This window comes from Myotis myotis, unplaced genomic scaffold (genome assembly GCF_014108235.1).
Source record: "Myotis myotis isolate mMyoMyo1 unplaced genomic scaffold, mMyoMyo1.p scaffold_m19_p_4, whole genome shotgun sequence".
Lineage (NCBI taxonomy): Eukaryota > Metazoa > Chordata > Mammalia > Chiroptera > Vespertilionidae > Myotis > Myotis myotis.
The window spans coordinates 125,909,148-125,932,477 of record NW_023416346.1 but is presented as its reverse complement, the minus strand read 5'-3'; the positions used below and the strand labels follow the sequence as shown (position 1 = coordinate 125,932,477).

General features: G+C 36.8%; 1 protein-coding gene across 1 annotated transcript in view; it reads right to left on the bottom strand.

The window, feature by feature from the left end:
- The window catches only part of FANCB (FA complementation group B), a 35,294-nt gene that overhangs the window by 1,733 nt on the left and 10,231 nt on the right, over nt 1-23,330 (bottom strand). Inside the window, exons 4-10 of the mRNA XM_036306037.1 lie at nt 17,784-17,936; nt 15,610-15,702; nt 8,702-8,830; nt 5,271-5,437; nt 3,872-4,305; nt 3,517-3,754; nt 2,432-2,750 (exon numbers count right to left, since the gene is read on the bottom strand). Coding sequence (XP_036161930.1) covers nt 2,432-2,750; nt 3,517-3,754; nt 3,872-4,305; nt 5,271-5,437; nt 8,702-8,830; nt 15,610-15,702; nt 17,784-17,936 — 1,533 coding nt within the window. The remainder of the gene's footprint in view (nt 1-2,431; nt 2,751-3,516; nt 3,755-3,871; nt 4,306-5,270; nt 5,438-8,701; nt 8,831-15,609; nt 15,703-17,783; nt 17,937-23,330) is intronic.

Here is a 23,330-nt window from a genome sequence, read left to right as displayed (position 1 = left end):
ACTTTTAATGGGTTACTGTGAAGAATTAACCCATATACATGTATGGATATGAACATGAACATGTATGTGTGTGTGTATGTTTCAAGCTTACTGTTTTACACATAGTTGGCAGTCAATAAATGTTGCATTTCTTTTTCCTTCCTCCAACTGGTCACTAAACTGAATAATGTTGGCTTGCACACATTCCTTTGTTAAAGGATCAGGAGGCCAACAGAAAGTTTTGTGCTTGAAAACTGTGGAATACTCTGTTCCAAAGCAAAACTGGTTTTCACTTCAGCAGTGTGGATTTGGGAGGACTGTGTTTTTGAGGGGAACTTCCCATTCATGATGAGGGCAGCGGTCAGAGGAACATGCTTACAGAGGCAGACAACTGAGTCATGAGAGAACGGCGTCATCATTTCCTCAAACTTTCTAGTTTGTAGTAAGTAAAGATATATACTGAAGTAGCAAACTCACTAGTAAGGAGGTTATTTGGTATATCTTCATTAATACCCGTAACATTAGGTTGCTTTTATAAAGAAAATATAAGCAAATGCTACTTTTAAGTTTCCTACCAGTAAACTATGGCAATTAAATTGTACTTAGTTTTCTGATAGCTTCCATCTTCTAATCTAGTTCCTATATTTTATACTTGGTTGTTCTTTCAGAACATGCCATGGACAGTTTTAATATATCTACTGACACATACTGCTCCCATATTTCCACAATTAATCCTGAAATTATTTCATTTCCACTTCCAGAAAGTCTGAAATATTTTCCATTGAAAGAGAGCTGTCTCAATTTGCAATGAATTAATTAAAAAAAAAAGAGCACATTATACGGACAATCACAAAGGCTGAGACAAGAAAATAACCTACATTTTCTAAAACCCATTTGCATCATCAGATCATTAGGTACAAGCATTTTGAAGGCATGGGGAGAATTAGCACTTCATAGCTGCAAGCACGAATTGCCACTTTCCATAATCATCTTTATTTCCTCCATCTCACTTAAGGATTTTAGAGTGAAAAAGGATCAGAAACATTCCTTTTGGCCCATATCCTTTTGAGCCCTTTTTTTCCTCTCCTGACATTCTCTTATTACTCCAGAATTCATTTTTTTAAAAAAGGAATAAGTTGAATTTTTATCCCTTTGAAATGTCTCACTGAATCCCTTAAAAATCACTTCCTAACTGAAGTGAATTTTCAATTATTTTTAAATTTTTCAGTCCGTGAGAAACACCATATTCTTTAAATTATTTTAGTTAGAGTATTATATTTTAGTTTTTCTCAGAGTTAGAATTTCACATGGCTTAAAGGCATTTTTAATTAAAAAAAAATAAAACAGTGGCCTGTACTTAACCTTTTGAAAGAGAGATGCTTTTTAGAAAAATGGCCTAAAATTTTCATACTTATAAACTTAAACAATTTAGAGAAACTTTCTAAGAAAATTTAAATGAACAAGGGTCCAAACATTTTCATTTTAATGATCTCACCCAGACAGTCCACCATTTAAATTCCCATAAGAGTTTGGTCTTTACACAACTTGTGAATCCTGACAACTCTGACTGTTTGAAGTTAATTCATATAAGCTAGATTTTATTAAGCAGAATACAATAAAAGAACTATTTAAGTTTTTAAAAAAGATTTAGAGCAAAATACTGTTAAAGCACTTCTGCCTTCTCTCAAGTGGTAACTCTAAGGCAGGATTTCTCAACCTCTGAATTACAGGATGGATAATTCTTTTTTTTAAAATATATTTTTACTGATTTCAGAGAGGAAGGGAGAGGGAGCGAGAGATAGAAACATCAATGATGAAAGAGAATCATGGATTGGCTGCCTCCTGCCTGCCCCACAGTGGGGATCAAGCCCACAATCTGGGCATGTGCCCTGATCAGGAATCGAACCCCGACCTCCTGGTTCATAGGTCGACGCTCAATCACTGAACCACACCAGCCGGGCAAGAATCATTCTTTCTAGGGGAGTTCATCTGTGCACACTAGGATATTTAGCAGCATCCCTGGCTCCTACCTACCAGATATGAATAGCACCCCTGCATCAGTCTCCCCACTGTCCACTCCTTTTGACATTTAAAAAAAAAGTAGTCTCCAAACAAGCTAAATGCTCCTGGGCAGGGAAGGTGAGGAAAGGGGAAGAAGGTTGGAGCGAGGCAAAATGGCCCCAGTTCAAGAAGTGCTGCCCTAAGGCTTGATATTTTGTGCATCATCAAAACATGATTCTACAAAAAGCCTCGCTTTTAATTTTTACAAAGGAGGCATGTAATGTGAAATAAAACCAAGTGAAATCAAACTATTCTGGCAGGGAAAATATTTTAAAATATAATCAAATTGAGATTATAATTACTGACCACTCAATTTTTGTGCAGTAAGGTCTGATTTCAGCTGAACCTCAGCTAATTGCAAAGTTAGTTCTCTATAAAGGGCACCACTCACTTTTAGGTCCATCCCCAACGTTTGCTTTTCTCTCTGAAGTTCTCCTCTGTAGGGCTGGATGGTTTCTTTGCTGTCTGATAAAACAGTCAAAACACCACTACTATTTTCTTTGCTTGCTTCACAGCTCTGCACCAAGTTGTTTTCAACCTTAACTAAGGCAGAAGAAAGAGAACCAAGGATAGCCAATTCCTTCTCCAAAGTTAATGCCAAATGATCACTTAGGAAATCCTCACTCCCTGATTTTAGATTTTTCAAGAAACAGTTTATAGGGAGAACTCTGGTGAGATTACGAAGGCACTGAAACAAAACTGATTGATTCCTGGAAATAAAAAAAAAACAACACACAATATTACAAAACTCAGACAATACAAAGCAGCTGTGTACAACATATTATAGTAATCAATTAATATTCATGTATAAATATTCTAGCAATGAATAGGACCAATAATGCATGCATGTGATCATTGATAGAATTCAGACAGTAGCAATATAAAATACATATCCTACACCAAGTCATTTAATACTCATGAGGTTGCTTCCTAATTAATTTTTTCTCTGAGTAGTAAGATCAATATTATATATTTTTTTAAATGTCAATGAGGCCCTGACCGGTTTGGCTCGGTGGATGGAGCGTCGGCCTGCATACTCAGGGGTCCCAGGTTCGATTCTGGTCAAGGTCATGTACCTTGGTTGTGGGCACGTCCCCAGTGTGGGGTGTGCAGGAGGCAGCTGATCGATGTTTCTCTCTCATCGATGTTTCTGACTCTCTATCCTTCTCCCTTCCTCTCTGTAAAAAGTCAATAAAATATATATTTTTTAAAAAATGTTAATGAGGGGGAGAGGTAAAGGAAAACTCTTAAAATAATTATTAGGCCCAATTCAACCAAAAATAAAAAAGGCAAAAACAAACAAAATTAAAACAGCTATAGTTTTTATATGAGGCCACCAGCCCATTCATGCCAAACCAGGCAATGACCCAGACATGTCCCACAATGGCACAGAATTATACCATGGGGATTCCTGTTGGACCACACATTCATCACATACTAAGTTTGGTGGACCAATTCCAATTTGATGTGCATTACCTGGAATAGATTATTAAAATCCCTTCAAATGGTGTCCTTTGTTGCCAGTGGAAGAGTGTCCCATACAAATTTTCTGACCCTTTACAAAAGCAAATTTCTGGAAATTTTTTGATTACTTCACATTTCATGTGTTCCAGGAGCCATGTCTTCATTGAAGTCAGGGCATATCTGGCTGATGTAATTTGGAAGCAAGTTTTTTGCAATGTTGCAAGAAGTGCAAAGAGATCTTCCATTTGTTCTACAAGAAAAACACGTCACAAGCTTTTTCATTAAATTCTATTATCGAATAAATAAGAGTTCTTAAAATTTTCTGATTCAATTTGGTATATGATTAAAAAGTATCAACAAAGATTACCTATAGGTTTCTTTGGAAAGGTCACTAGGTATTTCCCACTTGAAAAATCTTCTAGACTTAAAAAAAGTCTGCCACATGGAAAAAAATGATGTTCAGAAGAGTTATCATTTTCTCTCTCCCTAATCTGCAGCAGCACAATGCAAAATACCTGACTGAGTGCTAAAAGTGGCGAAAGAGATGTTACGGCAGTAACTATCTGAACACACTCTTTCTCAGATGATTGTCCACAAACAAAGCTCTCTTCATCCTCTTCCTCAATATCAACAGCCAATTTGATTCTTTTTGCCTCTGGTCCTTTTTCATATGGCACTGAGCAGGGTGCTGAAAAAGAGTCCCTACTCAACTTGATCACCCTATTTTGACACTTAATAAGCTGAAAGCTGGAGCTATGGGGTTCATCCATTACCAACGATAAAGTCACCTGGTTCAGAGGCCTGTAAAACATCCAGAGGTTAGATTAGTCTAAAAGTTCATTCTTTAAAATTAAATAGATGATTAAATGTCATACAAACAACAACACATTTTATTCTCTCCTTTCCTAGGAAACTTAATTTTAAATGTAAAATGTATCAGAAAATTAGGTGTAAAAGCCAAATACATTTTTAAAAATCGTATAATTAACACCTCTCTTAAAATAAGAAAGCAAAAACATTGTAAATATGCTGGACTTTAGGAAAGTAACTTTTTAATAGAAAAAAATGGTAAAATTAATGCCTGGTAAGCCTCCCACTCCACACTTTCCTTTAAACAAGAAAAAAATACTATTTTTTTTTTTAAAAAAAACTTTATTTTGGCAATAATTTAGAATGCAAATACTTCTAAAGTAAAAACTGCATTTTATACTCCTCTAAATTACTTAAATAAAATCTGCTTTTAAATACAGAATATTGTTGCCTGGCTGGTGTGGGTCAGTGGTTGAGTGTCCACCCAGGAACAAAAAGGTCGCTGGTTCAATTCCCGATCAAGGGCACATGCCTGGGTTGCCGGCTCAATCAGGAAGGAGCCAATTGATGATGTTCCTCTCTCACTGATATTTCTATCTGTCTATCCCACTCCCTTCCTCTCTGTAAAAATCCATAAAAACATATAAAACATAAATAAATATATATAGAACATTATGTATCCCTCAGCAATGATAATTTTGGGGTATACTATTATTAAAATTAATTTCACCTGTTTCTATTTACATTTTTTAATATGGCTACTAGAACATTGAAAATTACATTTGTGGCTTGCATTATTTCTGTTGGACAGTGCTGCTCTAGAACATTAAGATAACAGTATCAGGCATGAGTGGGGGGATGGAGGGGTAATGTAGGGATAAGGACACATATGTAATAACTTAATCAATAAAGAAATTTTTTAAAAAGATAACAGTATCATGTTAGAATTTACTTACAGCTTCAAAGAAGATGTGGTTTTCACTCCAACAACCAAACTATCATCTATTACACGATACCATGTCTTCTCTACTAGCTGTTTTGAATCTTGAGTATTGCCTGATAAGTTCTTATCATAAGTATGAACAGGATTTTCTTCTTCGCCACAAAGAGTAACAAGACATTCCTTATAGAAAAGCATGTTTAAGTAACTAATTGCAAAAAAAAAACCCTACCAAATGTACCCAAACTAAAAAAAGTGTAAATTATTTTAAAATAAATTATGTATATTTATAGATTATACCTAATTCACTGAAATAAAACATATATATATATAATTAGCTATTTACTCAGATTAAGAAGCATGGCCTGATTAGAAAAAAGACAGGGTATCCAACACAGAAGGGATATAAACCTGGAGTCCATCTTGAAAATAATCAAACAATATGTACCCCAGGCATGCTGAAAACAATCCAATCTTTATCTTACCAGTGACTTATATTAAACCTATGAATGTTAACTTTTGTATGAATAAAACTGATTAAACTACTGTATCTTTGGATTGCTGATCGGTTATTGCTAAAATTTTATTCTTAAAGTCCAAGCCATACTCATTTCCACACATATGGACTTTAATAACAATAGTAACAGTAGGAGGAGGAGGAAGAATAGGAGTAGTAGTAATAATAATAATAATAATAATAATAATAAACAACAACACTTACTGAATGCTTACTATAGGTTAGGTACTGTTCTAATGCCATTTCTGTATTTGTTTAACCTTCACAATAACCCTAATGCCCTAGGTCAGTGGTCGGCAAACCGTGGCTTGCGAGCCACATGTGGCTCTTTGGCCCCTTGAGTGTGGCTCTTCCACAAAATACCACGTGCGGGCGCGCACATACAGTGCGATGAAACTTTGTGGCCCATGCGCAGAAGTGGGTTTTCGGCCTGGGGGAGTCTATTTTGAAGAAGTGGCGTTAGAAGAAGTGGGGGGTGTCGGTAGGTCGGGCGACCAGAGACAAGGCACAGGTGGGCAGCGGGATATGCAGGAGTTGAGTGAGCCAGTCAGTCAGCAGTCTCATTGTGCAGTGGTTAGTGCCAGTCACGTCCGCAAATCACGCGCGGGTGACAAAAGTACCTACTCGAAGCATAAAGTTACGTATATTTTTCCAACCAGCTGCAAATCTTACAGGTATTTTTGTCATCAATCTAAGAATTGTAATTATTTTGTGTTGGTGGCTTTATTATTATAAAATGAAACATTTTTTTAGGTGTTCACATTAGTGTTTGTCAGTCATTGTCATGATTTAATTTTATGGCTATTGTAAGGTAAATTGTAAGGAATTTAATTTTATCAATAAATAATATCGTTATTAAGTATGATATCAAGTCTTATTCAACATACCTATAGTTTAACTAAGACTTAAAACTTTAAGGAAAGTTTATTAAGTTAATTTTAGGGAATGTTGTGGAGTGAAAGAAGATGTAGTGTTGCAGACGGAGAAAGGTATGTGGAGATGGTTTGGACATAGAGAGAGGATGAACGAAAGGAGACGGATGAAACAAGTACACAAGACGAGTGTGGATGGGAGAGTTGGAAGGGGTCGACCTCAGTGAACATACCTCAATCAGATTGAGGACGTTTTTAGCAAAGGCCAGCTTAGGAGTACCTAATTAAGTTAATAACAATGTACCTACCTATATAGTTTAAGTTTAAAAAAATTGGCTCTCAAAAGAAATTTCAATCGTTGTACTGTTGATATTTGGCTCTGTTGACTAATGAGTTTGCCGACCACTGCCCTAGGTCCACAGTATTATTATCTAAATTTTCCAGATTTTAAAAAAATGAGGTTCAGGGAGGTTAAGTACCTTGTCCTAGCCTAGATCAATGATGGCGAACCTTTTGAGCTCAGCGTGTCAGTATTTTGAAAAACCCTAACTTAACTCTGGTGCCGTGTCACATATAGAAATTTTTAAATATCTGCAACCATAGTAAAACAAAGACTTATATTTTTGATATTTATTTTATATATTTAAATGCCATTTAACAAGGAAAACCAAAAAAAATGAGTTCGCATGTCACCTCTGACACACGTGTCATAGGTTCGCCATCAGTGTCCTAGATCACACAGCTAGCAAGGGGCACAGCTGGGATTTGAACCAAAGCAGAGTGGTTCCAGAGCCCATGCTCTACCTTAACCATTAATCTATATTACCCCTCTCTGTGCCAATTACTGAAAAAACGATAAGGGCACTTCCACTAGAGTGGACTACACATGTTCCTAGGAGTCTGACACTTTGTCAGTAGCGGTGAGATGTGAGGCAGACTATTCATCCCAAACCTGCAGAAATGTTTACTATCTGCCAGGACTACTGTTCAAATTAACCATGTAAAGGGCCAAACGGTATCTCACACACAATGGTTTCAATGCACTAATTTCTTCCCCTTTTCTAATACTGGCAAACTTGTTGGGGTGGGGTAAGGAAGGGAAAGGGGGAGACTTTTAACAATGGCTTTCAGGAGGTTTCTCAGAAAACTAGAAGAGTATTACAGAAATGTAACATGATGGGTCTTTGTTATGTGTCTTATACTCACAGAATCATATTTTGGACCCAAATCCTCATATTTCTAGGACTGAAATACAGACCATTACAAGAATGGTCAACCTTGAAGAGTGTCAGAGCAAAGCACTGCCCAGATTTTCTTGATTTATTTGTAACTTTGTTATATTTTCCTCTGGGGGAACTAATGTGCATAAATACTATTTTTATGAAGTCTAAGCAGTTTTTGCTAACTTTCTACATTACTGTACATGCATAAATAATTATAAGGTACTAAAGAGATTCAGATGATGGTCAACCCCAAAGAAAATGACAGTAAAATGATAAAAAGCAGACATAGGGGCTAAAAATCAGAGCAATTTAGGGACATTAACTAGAGAAATAAATACCCTTAAAAATGAACCATGGAAGAGACTAAAAGAACAACAATTATACTAATGATAAAATTGTGTCATTAATACAAGCTTAAATAATGTTCAGTAATTTTGCTTAAGAAGTCAGAAAATATATAATTCAATTAGGAGTAATTTCTATTCAAACTATACAAATAAAAGAGTTTTGTTAAATATTTTTTAAACAAAAGGACTTATTCCCCCAAGGTTCCTGGTAACTGAGATTTTGATATCCTACTGAATAAGAAAAAATAACTTGCAAATTGGTAAAATATTGGCTTCTTAATCACATATTTTTCAATGACATAAAAGCCTACCATTAATAATCCCTGCCACTTTGCTTCTTGATCCATTGCATATTTCTATTATATTCTAATTTCCATTTCAAATAATTCTTCTGTAATAGTGTCAAAAATAAAAATAAAGTTAAATAAATAACTCTTCAATAGGTTTTAATTAATAATATGATAAAATGGTCACATGATTAATTTTACCTTCTCTGCAAATGATGTACTACATTCTTTTCCTTGAAGCAAGTTCATTAAAGCTTTGTAAGATTTTAAGATAACTTTTTCCTTAAGCAAAAGATGCTTCTGAACTTCCTGAATAGAAGCCAAGCCAACCTGTAAAGTAGAAAGAAAAATCATTGCCAGAGACATAGTTTCATATGAAAACTGACATACCATTAATTCAGGAAGTGCTCTCTCCAAATCTGCATATTAATTTATTTTTCTATAGAAAGCAGAAAATACTTCTCAGAGCAAAATTATTTTACTTGTAAATTTTAAGTCTCTAATGACAAAAGAAAACACAGCAAGTAACTGCAATAAATTGTACATATCAAATTGAGAGAATGCCAATGTATTAGCACTAGTTTCACTACTGAGCTTAGTAATCAATATGACTATGAGTAAGTCCGATAAATATGAATAAAAAACAAAGCCTATCAACACTCCTACCCCCACAAGGAAATTGTTTTTCTTGTTGAAATAATTGCTGTTTCAGAAACCAAAAGACATAATTATAAACAGAAATAGTCACTTTTAATTTGATAGTATTTGAAATCCTCTATTCATATAACCTTTATTTAAAAAATTAAAGATAACACATTAACAGCCTCCAAATTGTCACATGTTTATTTTTGTGCTAATAAACTCAGTACTAGGATTGGCTCTTAACTACTGGGGGGAAAACTGGCTCTGAATTAGGCATAGAACAATCCATTCCTTTTATTGTACCAGATAAATAGATTTCAGCATAAAATATGAAACATTCATGAAACACATTTTGTTACTGAAAATTTAAAGAGTCATGTCATTGAACTGATAGAAACTGTTTCATTTCAGATTGATATCTGAGGCTGTTTAAGTATTAATCCAGTTTTTAATATAAATGTTTTTCTAGATTGAAAACACACAATTCATCCTGTTTTATAATTCCTTTCTTTTAAATTTCATCTTAAGGCAGGTACATTCTTTCTTTGTATCAATGAATAGCAGTTGGAGAATGAAGATTGAGTCATATTTTACCTCACTATGCAAAGTATGTAAAGTATCTAGCTAATATTTTAAAAACTTCATCTGCTGACCTAATTCTGTGGGCTCCATATCATTCACACTCCATCACTCATTTGCTGAGCAATTTGTAATTTACGGGAAGAAAGGGGTGCCCATCAGAGGTGGAGCAAATCTGAGACTGCTGAAGAGGGAGGAAATGAAGAGAGGAATATGTGGTCAGGCTGAAAATAAGGGCCCTCTCAGAAACGATCCTGTTCTCTCTTCCCTACTCCCCTCAACATGCCCTCTGCTTCAGGACTAAATGGTAAATCGCTAGACTACTCAAATATTTTATTATGAAGTTTTGTTATAAAACTATTGAAAATAAGCAAGTGGTAAGAAATTTAAATAACATAAAAGTACATCTCATCTTCCCTTCATACACCCTTAATTCCATTTGTGCAGCCAACAGAGTGGTTACCTTTCCAGAATTTTTCCATGTAGCATATGTTAAGGAATGCTTTCCTTCTCCTCCCCGCAAACAAAACCATATATAGGCGCATACTACACTGCATGATAGCGAACCTTGTTTTTTTGTTCTTTTTACTCCGATCTCTCTCATGCATGCAGAAGAGTACATAATACACACAAAGAACAGTTTACAGACTAATGAAGTTAACACCCATGTAACAACATCCAAGTCAAAACGTAGCGCTCCAGCTGTCCATGGGCCCTCTATTTCTCCACTGGAGGCAGCATTACCCTGACCCTTTACTTCTGAACTTTTTATAAGTGGAATCATTCTGTATGTATTAGGTTTAAATGTCATCCATTTGTCACTAGTAGCTTTGGTTCATGTCTTTCATTGCTCTATAATATGCCATCATATGACTACACTAGCTTACTTCTCTAGTCTGCTGCTGATGGACATCTGGGTTATGTCCAGACGTGGTGTATTACAATGTTGCTGTGAACATTCCTATATATGTGCACAAGTTTCTCCAAGGTCCTGCTCTCCCCAATTCCCTTCCACACCTCTGCCTCCCCTACTAGTATCAATGTGCTTTCTTCTTTACTTCTCTAGTTGTAGGACTTCCATTCAGCCAGCTTTCAGGCAGTTCTTATTTGTATTTTAGTTGTAATTTTAAATTGATGTGATTGTGGGAGGCGGTGAGTATTGGCATTTACACTGCCATCTTGGTTCTCCTCAGAATAAATATTTATATTAAGAAAATTAATCCTCTGTTCTATGTTATAGTTTCTTAACACATAATATGTCTTTTTATTTATTTTACTTTGTTCTGAGTACAAAAGTTTTAAATGTAATCAATCTTTTCCTTTATGGCTCTATGTCCACTATGATATTTTATTTATCTATTGTTCACATTCATATCTAGCACGTGTTCAGTAAGCAGTTGCTGAATTCACTTTAATAATTAAAGTAGTTCCAAATAATTTTAAAATGGCCTGCAATGTATAAATATTTACTATCTAGCCTTTTACAGAAAAGTTTGCCAGGGATAGAGGAAAATGTTAAACAATATCATAAGGAAATAGACAAATCCAAAAGGAGGAGCACCTCACCTGGCCTGCTCATTGGTATTATTTTAAAAATAAGGGAGGAGGCATTATTCTAAATAAAAAGATCAATGAGAGTCACAATAATCAAATGGAAGTGTAAACTTTGATTGAATCCTGAAAAGAATAACTATAAAAAACATTTTTTTTCTGGCCGGTGTGGCTCAGTTGGTTGGAGCATCACCCCATATACTGAAAGTTTCCAGGTTCAATTCCCTATCAGGTTACATACCTAGGTTTAGAGTTCAACTCCTGGTGAGGGCACCTATGGAAGGCAACCAATAGATGCTTCTCTCTCTCTCTCTCTCTCTCTCTCTCTCTCTCTCTCTCTCTCTCTCTCTTTCCCCTCTCTCTAAAATGAATAAGCATATCCTCATGTGAGGATTTAAAAACAACATTTTTGTGGCAGTTAAAGACATCTGAATATGGACTGAACAGTGAATATGATTAAGGGATTTGTATTGATTTTCTAAGTGCAATAATGGTATTTTGGTTACCTAAGAGAATGTCCTTAATTTTAGGAGATTCTTGCTAAAATATGTAAGCGTGAAGTAGTATAATATTTGCAACTTTCAAATGATTCTGCAAAAATGTACACATAAAGGTACACAATCGCAAATAGATGAGGCAAATATGACTTTTTCAACATGAAACAATAGTTGAACCAATGCGGGAACTACAGAGATAATCACTATACTATTCTTTGAACATGTTTGTCTATTTGAAAATTTTTACAAATGGAAAAGGGCAAGTTACAAAGGAACATCTTATAATCACATTTCCATATACATTTGCATATATTCATTTTAAAAACCTGCAAGAATATCCATACCAAAGTGTTAAAATTGATTATATCTCAGTAATAGAATCAAAGGTAATTGTTAGTTTCTTTATAACATTTGTTTGCACAGTCTAAGTATTTTACAGGGAGCATGAATTACTTTCAGACAATAGGAACAACTCTTTTTTTAGAGAGCTCTGTATGGAAAACTTGAGGGTGAACTGTCCATGTTTGGAACATGTTATGATTTATCATATTTGTTGCTCCTTAAAAAGAGATAATGTAGTACACTGATCCTACAGACCAGAAAGAATGTATCTTTAAAAGTGAGTTTCTTGGTGGGAACAGAGAAGATGGCGGCGTAGGTAAACACCTGTACTCACAGCCTCCCACCACCACATCAAAATTACAACTAAAATCAGAACAACCATCATCCAGAGCTGCTAGAAAGCTGGCTGAATAGAAGTCCTACAATTAGAGAAGTAAAGAAGAAAGCACACTGAGAATGGTAGGAGGTGCGGAGGCAGGGAATTGGCTGGTCTGGCACCCATGTGTTCCACTTTTTTAATCAGGAGGGAGAGTGTCTCTGTGGAGGCCGCCCAGAGGAGCAAGGGGTCCCAGCTCCACACCAGGCCCCCAGCCCAGGCTCCCAGTGCTGGGAAAAGAAGTCCCTACGGGCTATAAAAACCAGTGCAGATTGGGGTTCAGTGACACAGAGGCTGCTGGAGACCCAGCTGTTTCTCATAAAAGCTGGCACCATGAACTGAACTTACGAGGTCCTGCTTCCTCTGAGCTCCAGCACCAGGGCGAGGCTTTGGGGGACCACAGACACATGCAAGGAGGAACTGGACTGACTGGCATCAGGGCAGGAACTCGAGGGCGGATTTCTCCCAGATGAAGGTGCTCACAGGGATCACTGTTCCTATGCTGGGACCTCCCCAGTCAGTCGCAGGAGACTGGCAGCCATTTCTGTTTGCTCTGCCCTGGTGAGTCCCTAAGACCCCACCTCATCCAATTCACAACCCCACCCAAGCTGTGTGCAGTGGCTTTTGCATATGAATGGCCTGTCCTTGCTCAGGCTAGGGCAGCCGTGGGCAAACTACGGCCCGCGGGCCAGATCCAGCCCATTCGGCTGTTCTATCCGGCCCATGGAGCCGAAAGAGCGGAGGGTTCTCTTGCTCTCCCCTCTGCTCCTTCACCAGCAGCAGTGTTAACATGTATTAGTTCACACAAACACACCATCCATGCTTTTGTTCCCTCCGGGCTAGGGTCTCTCAAGTAAGCTGCTGCTGGGTCAGGGAGCCCCAAACCTTTCAATAGAGGGCCAAGACCCGGCACCAGCACCACCCTGCCTTGCTTTGTGGCTGGGTCTCATCTGGGCACTTCCAAACCCGATACAAAGAGGAGGAATCTGCAGCTCTCGCTATAGTTCCTGCTGCGTGGCCCTAGGCCAGGGGTGGGCAAACTTTTTGACTCAAGGGCCACAATGGGTTCTTAAACTGGACCGGAGGGCTGGAACAAAAGCATGGATGGAGTGTTTGTGTGAACTAATATAAATTCAAAGTAAACATCATTACATAAAAGGGTACGGTCTTTTTTTTTTTTTAGTTTTATTCATTTCAAACGAGCCGGATCCGGCCCGCGGGCCGTAGTTTGCCCATGGCTGCCTTAGGCAGTGGCTGACTTTGCCACTCCCTGGAGACCCAAGAGGCAGTGTACCCAGTGGTCAGTGTGAGACCATACCAGATTACAACTCTATACACATCCATAAGCGACACACTCAAGGGGCAGACTCAGTGAGCACCAAAACCCCACTGAAGCAAGTCCTGCTCCACAGGGGTGTCTCCTGCACAGCAGCTCTCCCACTGTAGTCGCAGCTGGTCCCCACAGCCAATTGGCCTGGAGGTCAATTCCTCCCAGTGCCACCAACAGCAATCAAGTCTCAACTACAACAAGACTGTGATCACAGCCCACAGAGTGGTGCACCTAGAGCATCCAGCTCAGGGGAATGGGGAGGCTGAGCCACTGGGCCCTATAGAACACCTACCTCACAAGACCACTCTACCAACTCAAGGAGACATAGCAGCTCTACCCAATACATAGAAATAAACACAGGGAAGCAGCCAAAATGCAGAGACAAAGAAACATGTCACAAATGAAAGAAACGGAAGAAAGCAAACCACTGGATATAGAGTTCAAAACCATGGTTATAAGGTTACTCAAGAATCTTCTAGAAACCTCAAAAAGAAAGAGAAGGACCAGTTGCAGATTAAGCATACACCAATTGAAATAAAGAATAATATACAGGGATTCAATGATAGAGTAGAGGGTTCTAAGAATCAAATCAATGATATGAAATATGAGGAAGCAAAAAACACCCAACCAGAAGAGCAAAAAGAAAAAAGAATCCAAAAATATGCAGACAGTGTAAGGAGTCTCTGGGACAACTTCAAGCGTACCAACATTCGCATTATAGGGGTGCCAGAAAAAGAGAGAGCAAGATATTGAAAACCTATTTGAAGAAATAATGACAGAAAACTTTCCCTACCTGGTGAAAGAAATAGACTTACAAGTCCAGGAAGTACAGAGAGTCCCAAACAAGAGAAACCCAACGAGGCCCACACCAAGACACATCATAATTAAAATGCCAAGGGCAAAAGACAAAGGGAGAATCTTACAAGTAGCAAGAGAAAAACAGTTAAGTTACCTACAGGGAATGCCCATAGGACTGTCAGCTGATTTCTCAACAGAAACTATGCATGCCAGAAGGGAGTGGTAAGAAATATTCAGTGATAAATAGCAAGGACCTACAACCAAGATTACTCTACCCAGCAAGGCTATCATTTAAAATTAAAGGTCAGATAAAGAGCTTCACAGACAAGAACAAGCTAAAGGAGTTCATCACCACCAAACCAGCATTATATGAAAAGCTGAAGGGTATTCTTTAATAAGAGGAAGAAGAAAAAGATAAAAAAAATATGAACAACAAAATGGCAACAAATATATACCTATCAACAACTGAATCTAAAAATCAAACGAATAAGAAATCTAATGAACAGATTAAACTGGTGAATAAAATAGAATCAGAGGCATGGAAATGGAGGGGTGGAGGGCGGGCAAAGATTAAACAAAGATCTTACGTGCATATATGCATTACCTATGGACACAGACAATAGGGTGGCAAAGTCCTTGGGCAGGGCAGGAACCGGGTAGAGGAGGGCAATGGGGGGGAAAAGAGGAACATCTGTAATATCTCAACTATAAAGAATTTCAAAAAGCCAAAAAAAGTGAGTTTCTTATATTTTATCTTATGGAGTTTATTAAATATACACAATCTTACTACAAAAAGGTATGATTTTTAGATGCTACATTTATAAATAATGTAATAGCTCTTACAGAGGTACAGAAAAGGTAAAGATCCTTTAAATACTGTGTTTCCCAATCACTGAGTTGCTTATATTTTAAAGAACTTTCTTTCTTTATTCTTTTTCATTTAAAATAGCATTGATCCAAAAAAGAAAAGCACAAAGCAAACATAGACACTAACTTTCACTCTTCTTTCCAGAGCTGGAATCACCAAATAACGATTATCTTCTTTGTCTTCAAATACGTCATCTTTATTGCAATCCAATGTTTGACTCTAATAAATAAATAAATATACTGAAACTGAAATTTTGAAATTTAAAATTCATAATATTAACAACATGCAATTAAAGTTTATCCAATGAGAGGACAATTTTCTATGTTAGACACTATTATATAAAAGACAAAATATATATTTTCCCCATCTTTTTGTAACCAGAAAAAAATTATAATGATTACTATTACCACCCATGTAACAGTTGTATACTGCTTCAAAAAGTATTAGCTTACTAGGTTTTTATAAAATCCCACAACTAGAGAAAATAAGAATTACCCTCATTTTACTAATGAAAAAAACTGAGGCTCAGAGGCATTTTATATAGATCTGAAACTTCAGGTATATCATTTCCCTTATGCCTCAAATCTTAAGATATTATGAACTGTTGCTTCTTTTAATAAAGCTCTTTCACTTCATTTTATCCTTTAATTAATCCAATATTATCATGTTATTGATATAAAAGGATTTTCAGAAGCAATAATAAGTTAATTTACAGTATTTTTATCATTTGACTGACCACCAGATATACTATAGTCAAAAGCACAGTAAATCTGTATTGTGCAAACATCATAGAGTGCAGTTACACAAATGTAAGTGGTATAGCCTACTACATACCTAGGAATCTGTTGAAAGGACAGTCAATGCATACAATCATTTATCATGTAACATTTTGGTCAACAACGGACCACATATACAACTATGGTCCCATAAGATTATAAAATGAACATGAAAGTTTTCTATCACCTAGTGACACTGGACCCATCATAACATTGTAGGACAACACATTACTCACATATTTTTGGTGATACAGTGTAAATAAATGTTTATATACCAGTCATATAAACATATAGGCACATGTACATGTATAGTACATACAATTACATCTAGTACATAACACTTGATAATGATAATAAACTGTCACTAGTTTATAGATTTACTATATTAGAATTTTTATTGTACTCTTTCTACTTATACAAACGTGTGTTGTAAAATAGTATGCCTTATTACACCAGCAGCAGCCTCATATATCTCATGTTTACCACATCTCTTGATTGCATCATTATGCTTGACTTAATATCATGTTGTTTTATAAACTTAGTATAGCCTAAGTATACAGTGTTTCTAAAGTCTACAGTAGTGTCCTAGGCCTTCACATTTACTCAGCACTCACTCACTGCCCCACCCAGAGCAACTTCCAGTCCTGCAAGCTTCATTCATGGTAAGTGCCCTACAGAGGTGTATCATTTCTTATCTTTTATACCATACTAGAGGCCTGGTGCATGAGATTCGTGCACTGAGGGGGGGGTGCGTCCCCTTAGCCCAGCCTGTGCCCTCTCACAGTCCGGGACCCCTCGGGGGATGTCGGCCTGTCAGCTTACGCCCGATCCCTGGGATTGGGCCTAAGCCGGCAGTCAGTCAGACATCCCTCTCACAGTCCAGGGCTCTCGCAATCCGGGAACCCTCACTCCTTACCACCCGCCACCGCCGCTGCACTCACTGTGAGCCCAGCTTCTGGCTGAGCGGCGCTCCTGCAATGGGAGCGCACTGAACACCAGGGGGCAGCTCCTGCATTGAGTGTGTGCCCCCTAGTGGTCAGTGGGTGTCATAGTGACCAGTTGTTCTGACATTTGGTCGATTTGCATATTAGCCTTTTATTATATAGGATTTTTACTATGCCTTTTCTATGTTTCGATATGTTTAGATACACAAATACCATTGTGTTACAATTGCTTACAGTATTCATATAGTAACATGCGTATTGATTTCTAACCTAGGAGCAATAGGCTATATCACATAGCCTAGGTATGTAGTAGGCTATACCACCTATATTTGTGTACTGCACTCTATGATGTTTGCACAACGACAAATTGCCTAAGGACACATTTCTCAGAACATATCCCTATTGTTAAGTGGCATATGACTGTATTTCTAAAAGATTCAATCCATATATTTTTAAAGTTCAAAAAGTTTACTTAAAGTATGAAATCACAAATACTTAAATAGTGGGTCAAAAGCTTTAAAGCACTCAGATTTTCTAAAATGGTACTTAAAGTAATGCAAAAAAAGTAAACAGGACTTACTGAATAGTTTATGTTGTCAAGATCTGTTATTTTAAATGAACTCAAGCAATCTGAATTTAAGGAGTCCTTTAAAAGTAGCAGTACTTGTTCTGTTCCAGTTCCAATAAAGTCATCTATGAGTACTGAGCTAATTTGTTCCCACTTAGCAGCAACCTGAAAGAGTGATAAAGAATAGAGAAGGAAAAAAAATCAGATGTGACATTAACTAAATCCTTTTGTTGCATGTTGTTGTAATTTGGTATCTTCAATCTCATAAACAAGTAATGAAAATGGTACTAGTATAAACAGTAAAAACTAAAATAAATATATTGAGAGATCAGGAAACATAAGGAGTTGTACCTTTATAAATATCAAGATACTTAAATTCAATATTTTATCAACATTTCTCCAGGGACTATAACACTGCTGATTTCTATATTAAAGTTTTATTATAATTTATAAATTCTCATACTTCTCAAGACTATTTTGGAAATTCTAACGTTTCTCGTGAATAACTCTAGCGGTTTCTTTCTCTAACATGTTTAATTTAAGGATGGCCCTCACAACCATAAGCCGATATCTACAGCATAGGGGGAAAGTAGGTTTACAGAATAAACTCTGTGTTTCAGTACTCACAACTGAAAACCTACTTTTGCCCTATCCTATATTTATGATCAAAGAATGTAGTTATAGTAGGTAACTAGAAAGTACCACTAGACACAATAAGAGCTCTCTCAAAGCAGAATAAACTTTAAGAGTCAAGATGACAAAAGGAAATTTGTGGTAAATACAATGCAACATACAGATGATGCATTATAGAATTGTATGCTTGAAACCTATATAATTTTATTAACCAGTGTCATCCAATAAATTTAATCTAAACATTTTAAGAAAAGAGTCAAGATGAACTTAATACTCTAAACTCTGGTTGGGGAGAACATAGTTATTATCAGAGCCACAAAAGGGGAGGGATTCTAATAGTGGGGCACTTAGAACCATCCTAGCCTAGTGGATTGATTTGACCAGTTTATACTAGACCATGAGATTCCAAGTTTAAACTAGAGGACAACTTCTTAAAGATCCATAAAGTTGAAAGCCTCCAGATTAGTCCCCTGGAAAACTAACACCATGGGGATCAGATACCCTTTTCCCTCAGGCAGAAAACTAAAACTCCCACTGAGAATCCCAGAAGCACAGACACATCATCTATGATACAGGAGGGCAGCTTGCATTAGAGCAAGAATATAAATAAGACTCTTCCATCTATATAACCAAATATCAACCTTGCCTCTATAACAGCGGTTTTCAACCTGTGGGTCGCGACCCCTTTGGGGGTCGAACGACCCTTTCACAGGGGTCACCTAAGACCATCGGAAAACACATATATAATTACATATTGTTTTTGTGATTAATCACTATGCTTTAATTATGTTCAATTTGTAACAATGAACTTGGGGGTCACCACAACATGAGGAACTGTATTAAAGGGTCGCGGCATTAGGAAGGTTGAGAACCACTGCTCTATAAGGCTAATTGCTAACGCAGTGATTTTTTCCTATGTGGGGAAGGAGCTTATTTGCAAACCCATGCCCTCTTTCTCCCTCCTCCCCATGAGTATCATGGAGTACAATAACTATATAAAATATTATATTATATATCATAACTATACATTAGTGATAAAAATGTGCTTATTATGCAAACACCATAAAGCTGTGCACTCATACATGCATGCACATATCTGTAAGCCAGAAGTCTAGAATAGTCATCCAAAATAAATATAGGCAAGCCACAAATGCTGGGCACATATATAATTTTAAATATCCCAAGACCCAATAAAAGTCTCTAGTAGCAGTGAAAAGAAAAAGGTAAAAGTAACTTTATTATATTGTATTTAATCTAATATATCCAAAATACTGTAATTTCAATTCAATATAATCAATAAAAATTTAGATATTTGACTTTCATTTTTTTACTACGTCTCTGACATCTGGTGTATATTTGACATTTCTAGCATATTCTAATTCAGACTAGCCACATTTGAAATGCTGAATAACCACATGTGGCTAGTGGCTACATCAGAACACTTCTGCTACAGAACACTTCTAGAACCAGATATACTTCACAATGATCTCAATTTTGAAAAGTCTGTTGCAAATTCTTGCCAAAACTTGCAGAGGTAATTTCAATTCAAGAGAGGGAGCCTAAGAAGAGAAAAGCTACTTGTATTTCTCTAGAATCAGCTCTATGTTTCAAGTCCTGTCACTGGATACAACATTGTACCTGGGAGGACTGATATGAGAACACACTAAACTTGACTTTCATTAGTTATTCTAATTTATGCATGTTTGTAGTTAACCTATCTTTTTAAACTGCTTTAAGTCCTTTATGGCATGAGGTACCAAAAGGATGGATGGATAGTCCCTAGCCAACCTAAAGGAAGACCATTCTGTTGTTTTCTCCCATTTGAGGAAAAAAAACTGCTATCACAGACACGATTTTATTTTTCAATAATGTATTTGTTTTATTATTCAAAACCTCTTAGACTACTACAATCAGTAAATTCCTCTCAGAACTCAATGTTAGAAAGTATTTTTCCCTTAACAGTGTATGTTCCCTTCAATTGTAAAACCTGCTATATTTACGTTTTTTGTCTTAACTGCTAAATTAAGTGTAATTGTTCACATGCAATTACTTCCCTCAACTATTTCCCCCTTTATTTGTAGATTCTTAGCACTTATTCCCACTTTTAAAGTAATCAAATATTTTACCCTAAGCTATATCCAAAACTCCAAGGTTACAAAGGCAATTTAGAAACACTTAATTTGGCAGATATGAGGGCATTTGCAAATAGTTTAGAAGTACAGACTCCCTGCAGAGGTAGTATAAAGGATAGGGCCTCCGGTAACTTGTGGAAAGGATGGTGATCCATTGTAGAGAAAGAACCCTAGAACACAATTTACTGAGCTTCTCCTAGGTACCAAGCACTGTGCTAGACACTTAACAATGTCATTTAATTTAATGCTCCCCTCTCAAGAGACAGGATGATGTCAATTTCATAAAGTCAGAAAACGGATTCACAAAAATGAAATACTTTCCTTAAGGTAAGACTAGTAAATGGCTCAGTTGGGATTCAAACCTAGGTTAAGTGTGTTCTTTCCATGACCCTGACCCCAATAAGGATTATGGGCTTTACCAGATGATTTCCCCCCCAACCATTTCTTGGAAGGAAAAGAAGTATAAAAAGATAGAAAATGCTACCTTCCAAATAAACTTCAAGTAATAGTACAATGTGCTTTTAAAAGACTGCTTTCAAATTAAAACAGGATAGCTTTACTTCCAAGCTCATTATATGAAGCCAGCATCACCCTAATACCAAAACCAGGTAAAGACAACACAATGAAAGAGAATTACAGGACAATATCCCTCATGAACTTAGATGCCAAAATCCTCAACAAAATCCTAGCAAATCAGATTCAGCAGTACATCAGAAAGATCATACACCATGACCAAGTAGGATTTATCCCAGGGATGCAAGGATGGTACAATATCTGCAAATCAATAAACGTGATACATCACATAAACAAATTGAGAGAAAAAAACCACATAGTCATATCAATTGATGCAGAAAAAGCATTTGACAAAATCCAACACCCATTTTTGATAAAAACACTCAGCAAGGCGGGAATAGAAGGATCATACCTCAACATAATAAAAGCCATATATGACAAACCCACAGCCAACATCATACTCAATGGGCAAAAACTAAAACCATTTCCCTTAAGAACAGGAACAAGACAGGGATGCCCACTCTCACCACTCCTATTCGACATAGTACTGGAAGTAATAGCCATTGCGATTAGACAAGAAGAAGAAATAAAAGGCATCCAAATTGGAAAAGAAGAAGTAAAACTGTCCTTATTTGCAGATGACATGATATTGTACATAAAAAACCCTAAAGACTCCATCAAAAACTATTAGACTTAATAAATGCATTCGGCAATGTAGCAGGACACAAAATTAATGCCAAGAAATCTATGGCATTTCTATACACCAATAGTGAACTTGCAGAAAGAGAGACTAAAAAAGCAATCCCATTTACCATCGCACCAAAAAAATTAAGCTACCTAGGAATAAACTTAACTAAAGAGGTAAAAGACCTCTACTCAGAAAACAACAGAACATTGAAAAAAGAGATAGAGGAAGACATAAACAGATGGAAGAACATACCATGTTCATGGATTGGTAGAATCAACATCATTAAAATGTCCATACTACCCAAAGCAATCTATAAATTCAACGCACTTCCCATTAAAATACCAACAGCATATTTCACAGACAAAGAAGGAACTCTCCAAAAATTCATCTGGAATAAAAAAAGACCCCAAATAGCTGCAGCAATCCTGAGAAAGAAGAACAAAGTAGGTGGGATCTCAATTCCAGATATCAAGTTGTATTACAAAGCCACTGTTCTCAAAACTGCCTGGTACTGGCACAAGAACAGACATATAGATCAATGGAATAGAATAGAGAGCCCAGAAATCGACCCGAACCAATACGCTCAATTAATATTTGACAAAGGAGGTAAGAACATACAATGGAGTCAAGACAGTCTCTTCAATAAATGGTGTTGGGAAAATTGGACAGATACATGCAGAAAAATGAAACTAGACCACCAACTTACACCATACACAAAAATAAACTCAAAATGGATAAAGGACTTAAATGTAAGATGGGAAACTATAAAAATACTAGAGGAATCCAAAGGCGACAAAATCTCAGACATATGCCGAAGCAATTTCCTCACCGATACAGCTCCTAGGGCATTGGAAGCTAAAGAGAAAATAAACAAATGGGACTACATCAAAATAAAAAGCTTCTGTACAGCAAAAGAAACCATCAACAAAACAACAAGAAAGCCCACTGCGTAGGAGAACATATTTGCCAATGTTATCACCGATAAGGGTTTAATATCCAACATTTATAGGGAACTCATACAACTTAACAAAAGGAAGATAAACAATCCAATCAAAAAATGGGCAAAGGACCTAAATAGACACTTTTCAAAAGAGGACATTCAGAAAGCCAAGAGACATATGAAAACATGCTCAAAGTCACTAATCATCCGAGAGATGCAAATCAAAACAACAATGAGGTATCATCTCACACCTGTCAGAATGGCTATCATCAACAAATCAACAAACGACAAGTGCTGGAGAGGACGCGGATAAAGGGAACACTCGTGCACTGCTGGTGGGAATGCAGACTGGTGCAGACACTATGGAAGACAGTATGGTGTTTCCTCAAAACGTTAAAAATGGAACTCCCATTTGACCCAGTGATCCCACTTCTAGGAATATATCCCAAGAAACCAGAAACACCAATCAGAAAGGATATATGCACCCCTATGTTCATAGCAACACAATTCACCATAGCTAAGATTTGGAAACAGCCTAAATGCCCATCAGCAGATGAATGGATTAGAAAACTGTGGTACATCTACACAACGGAATACTATGCTGCTGTAAAAAAGAAGGAATTCTTACCATTTGCAACAGCATGGATGGAACT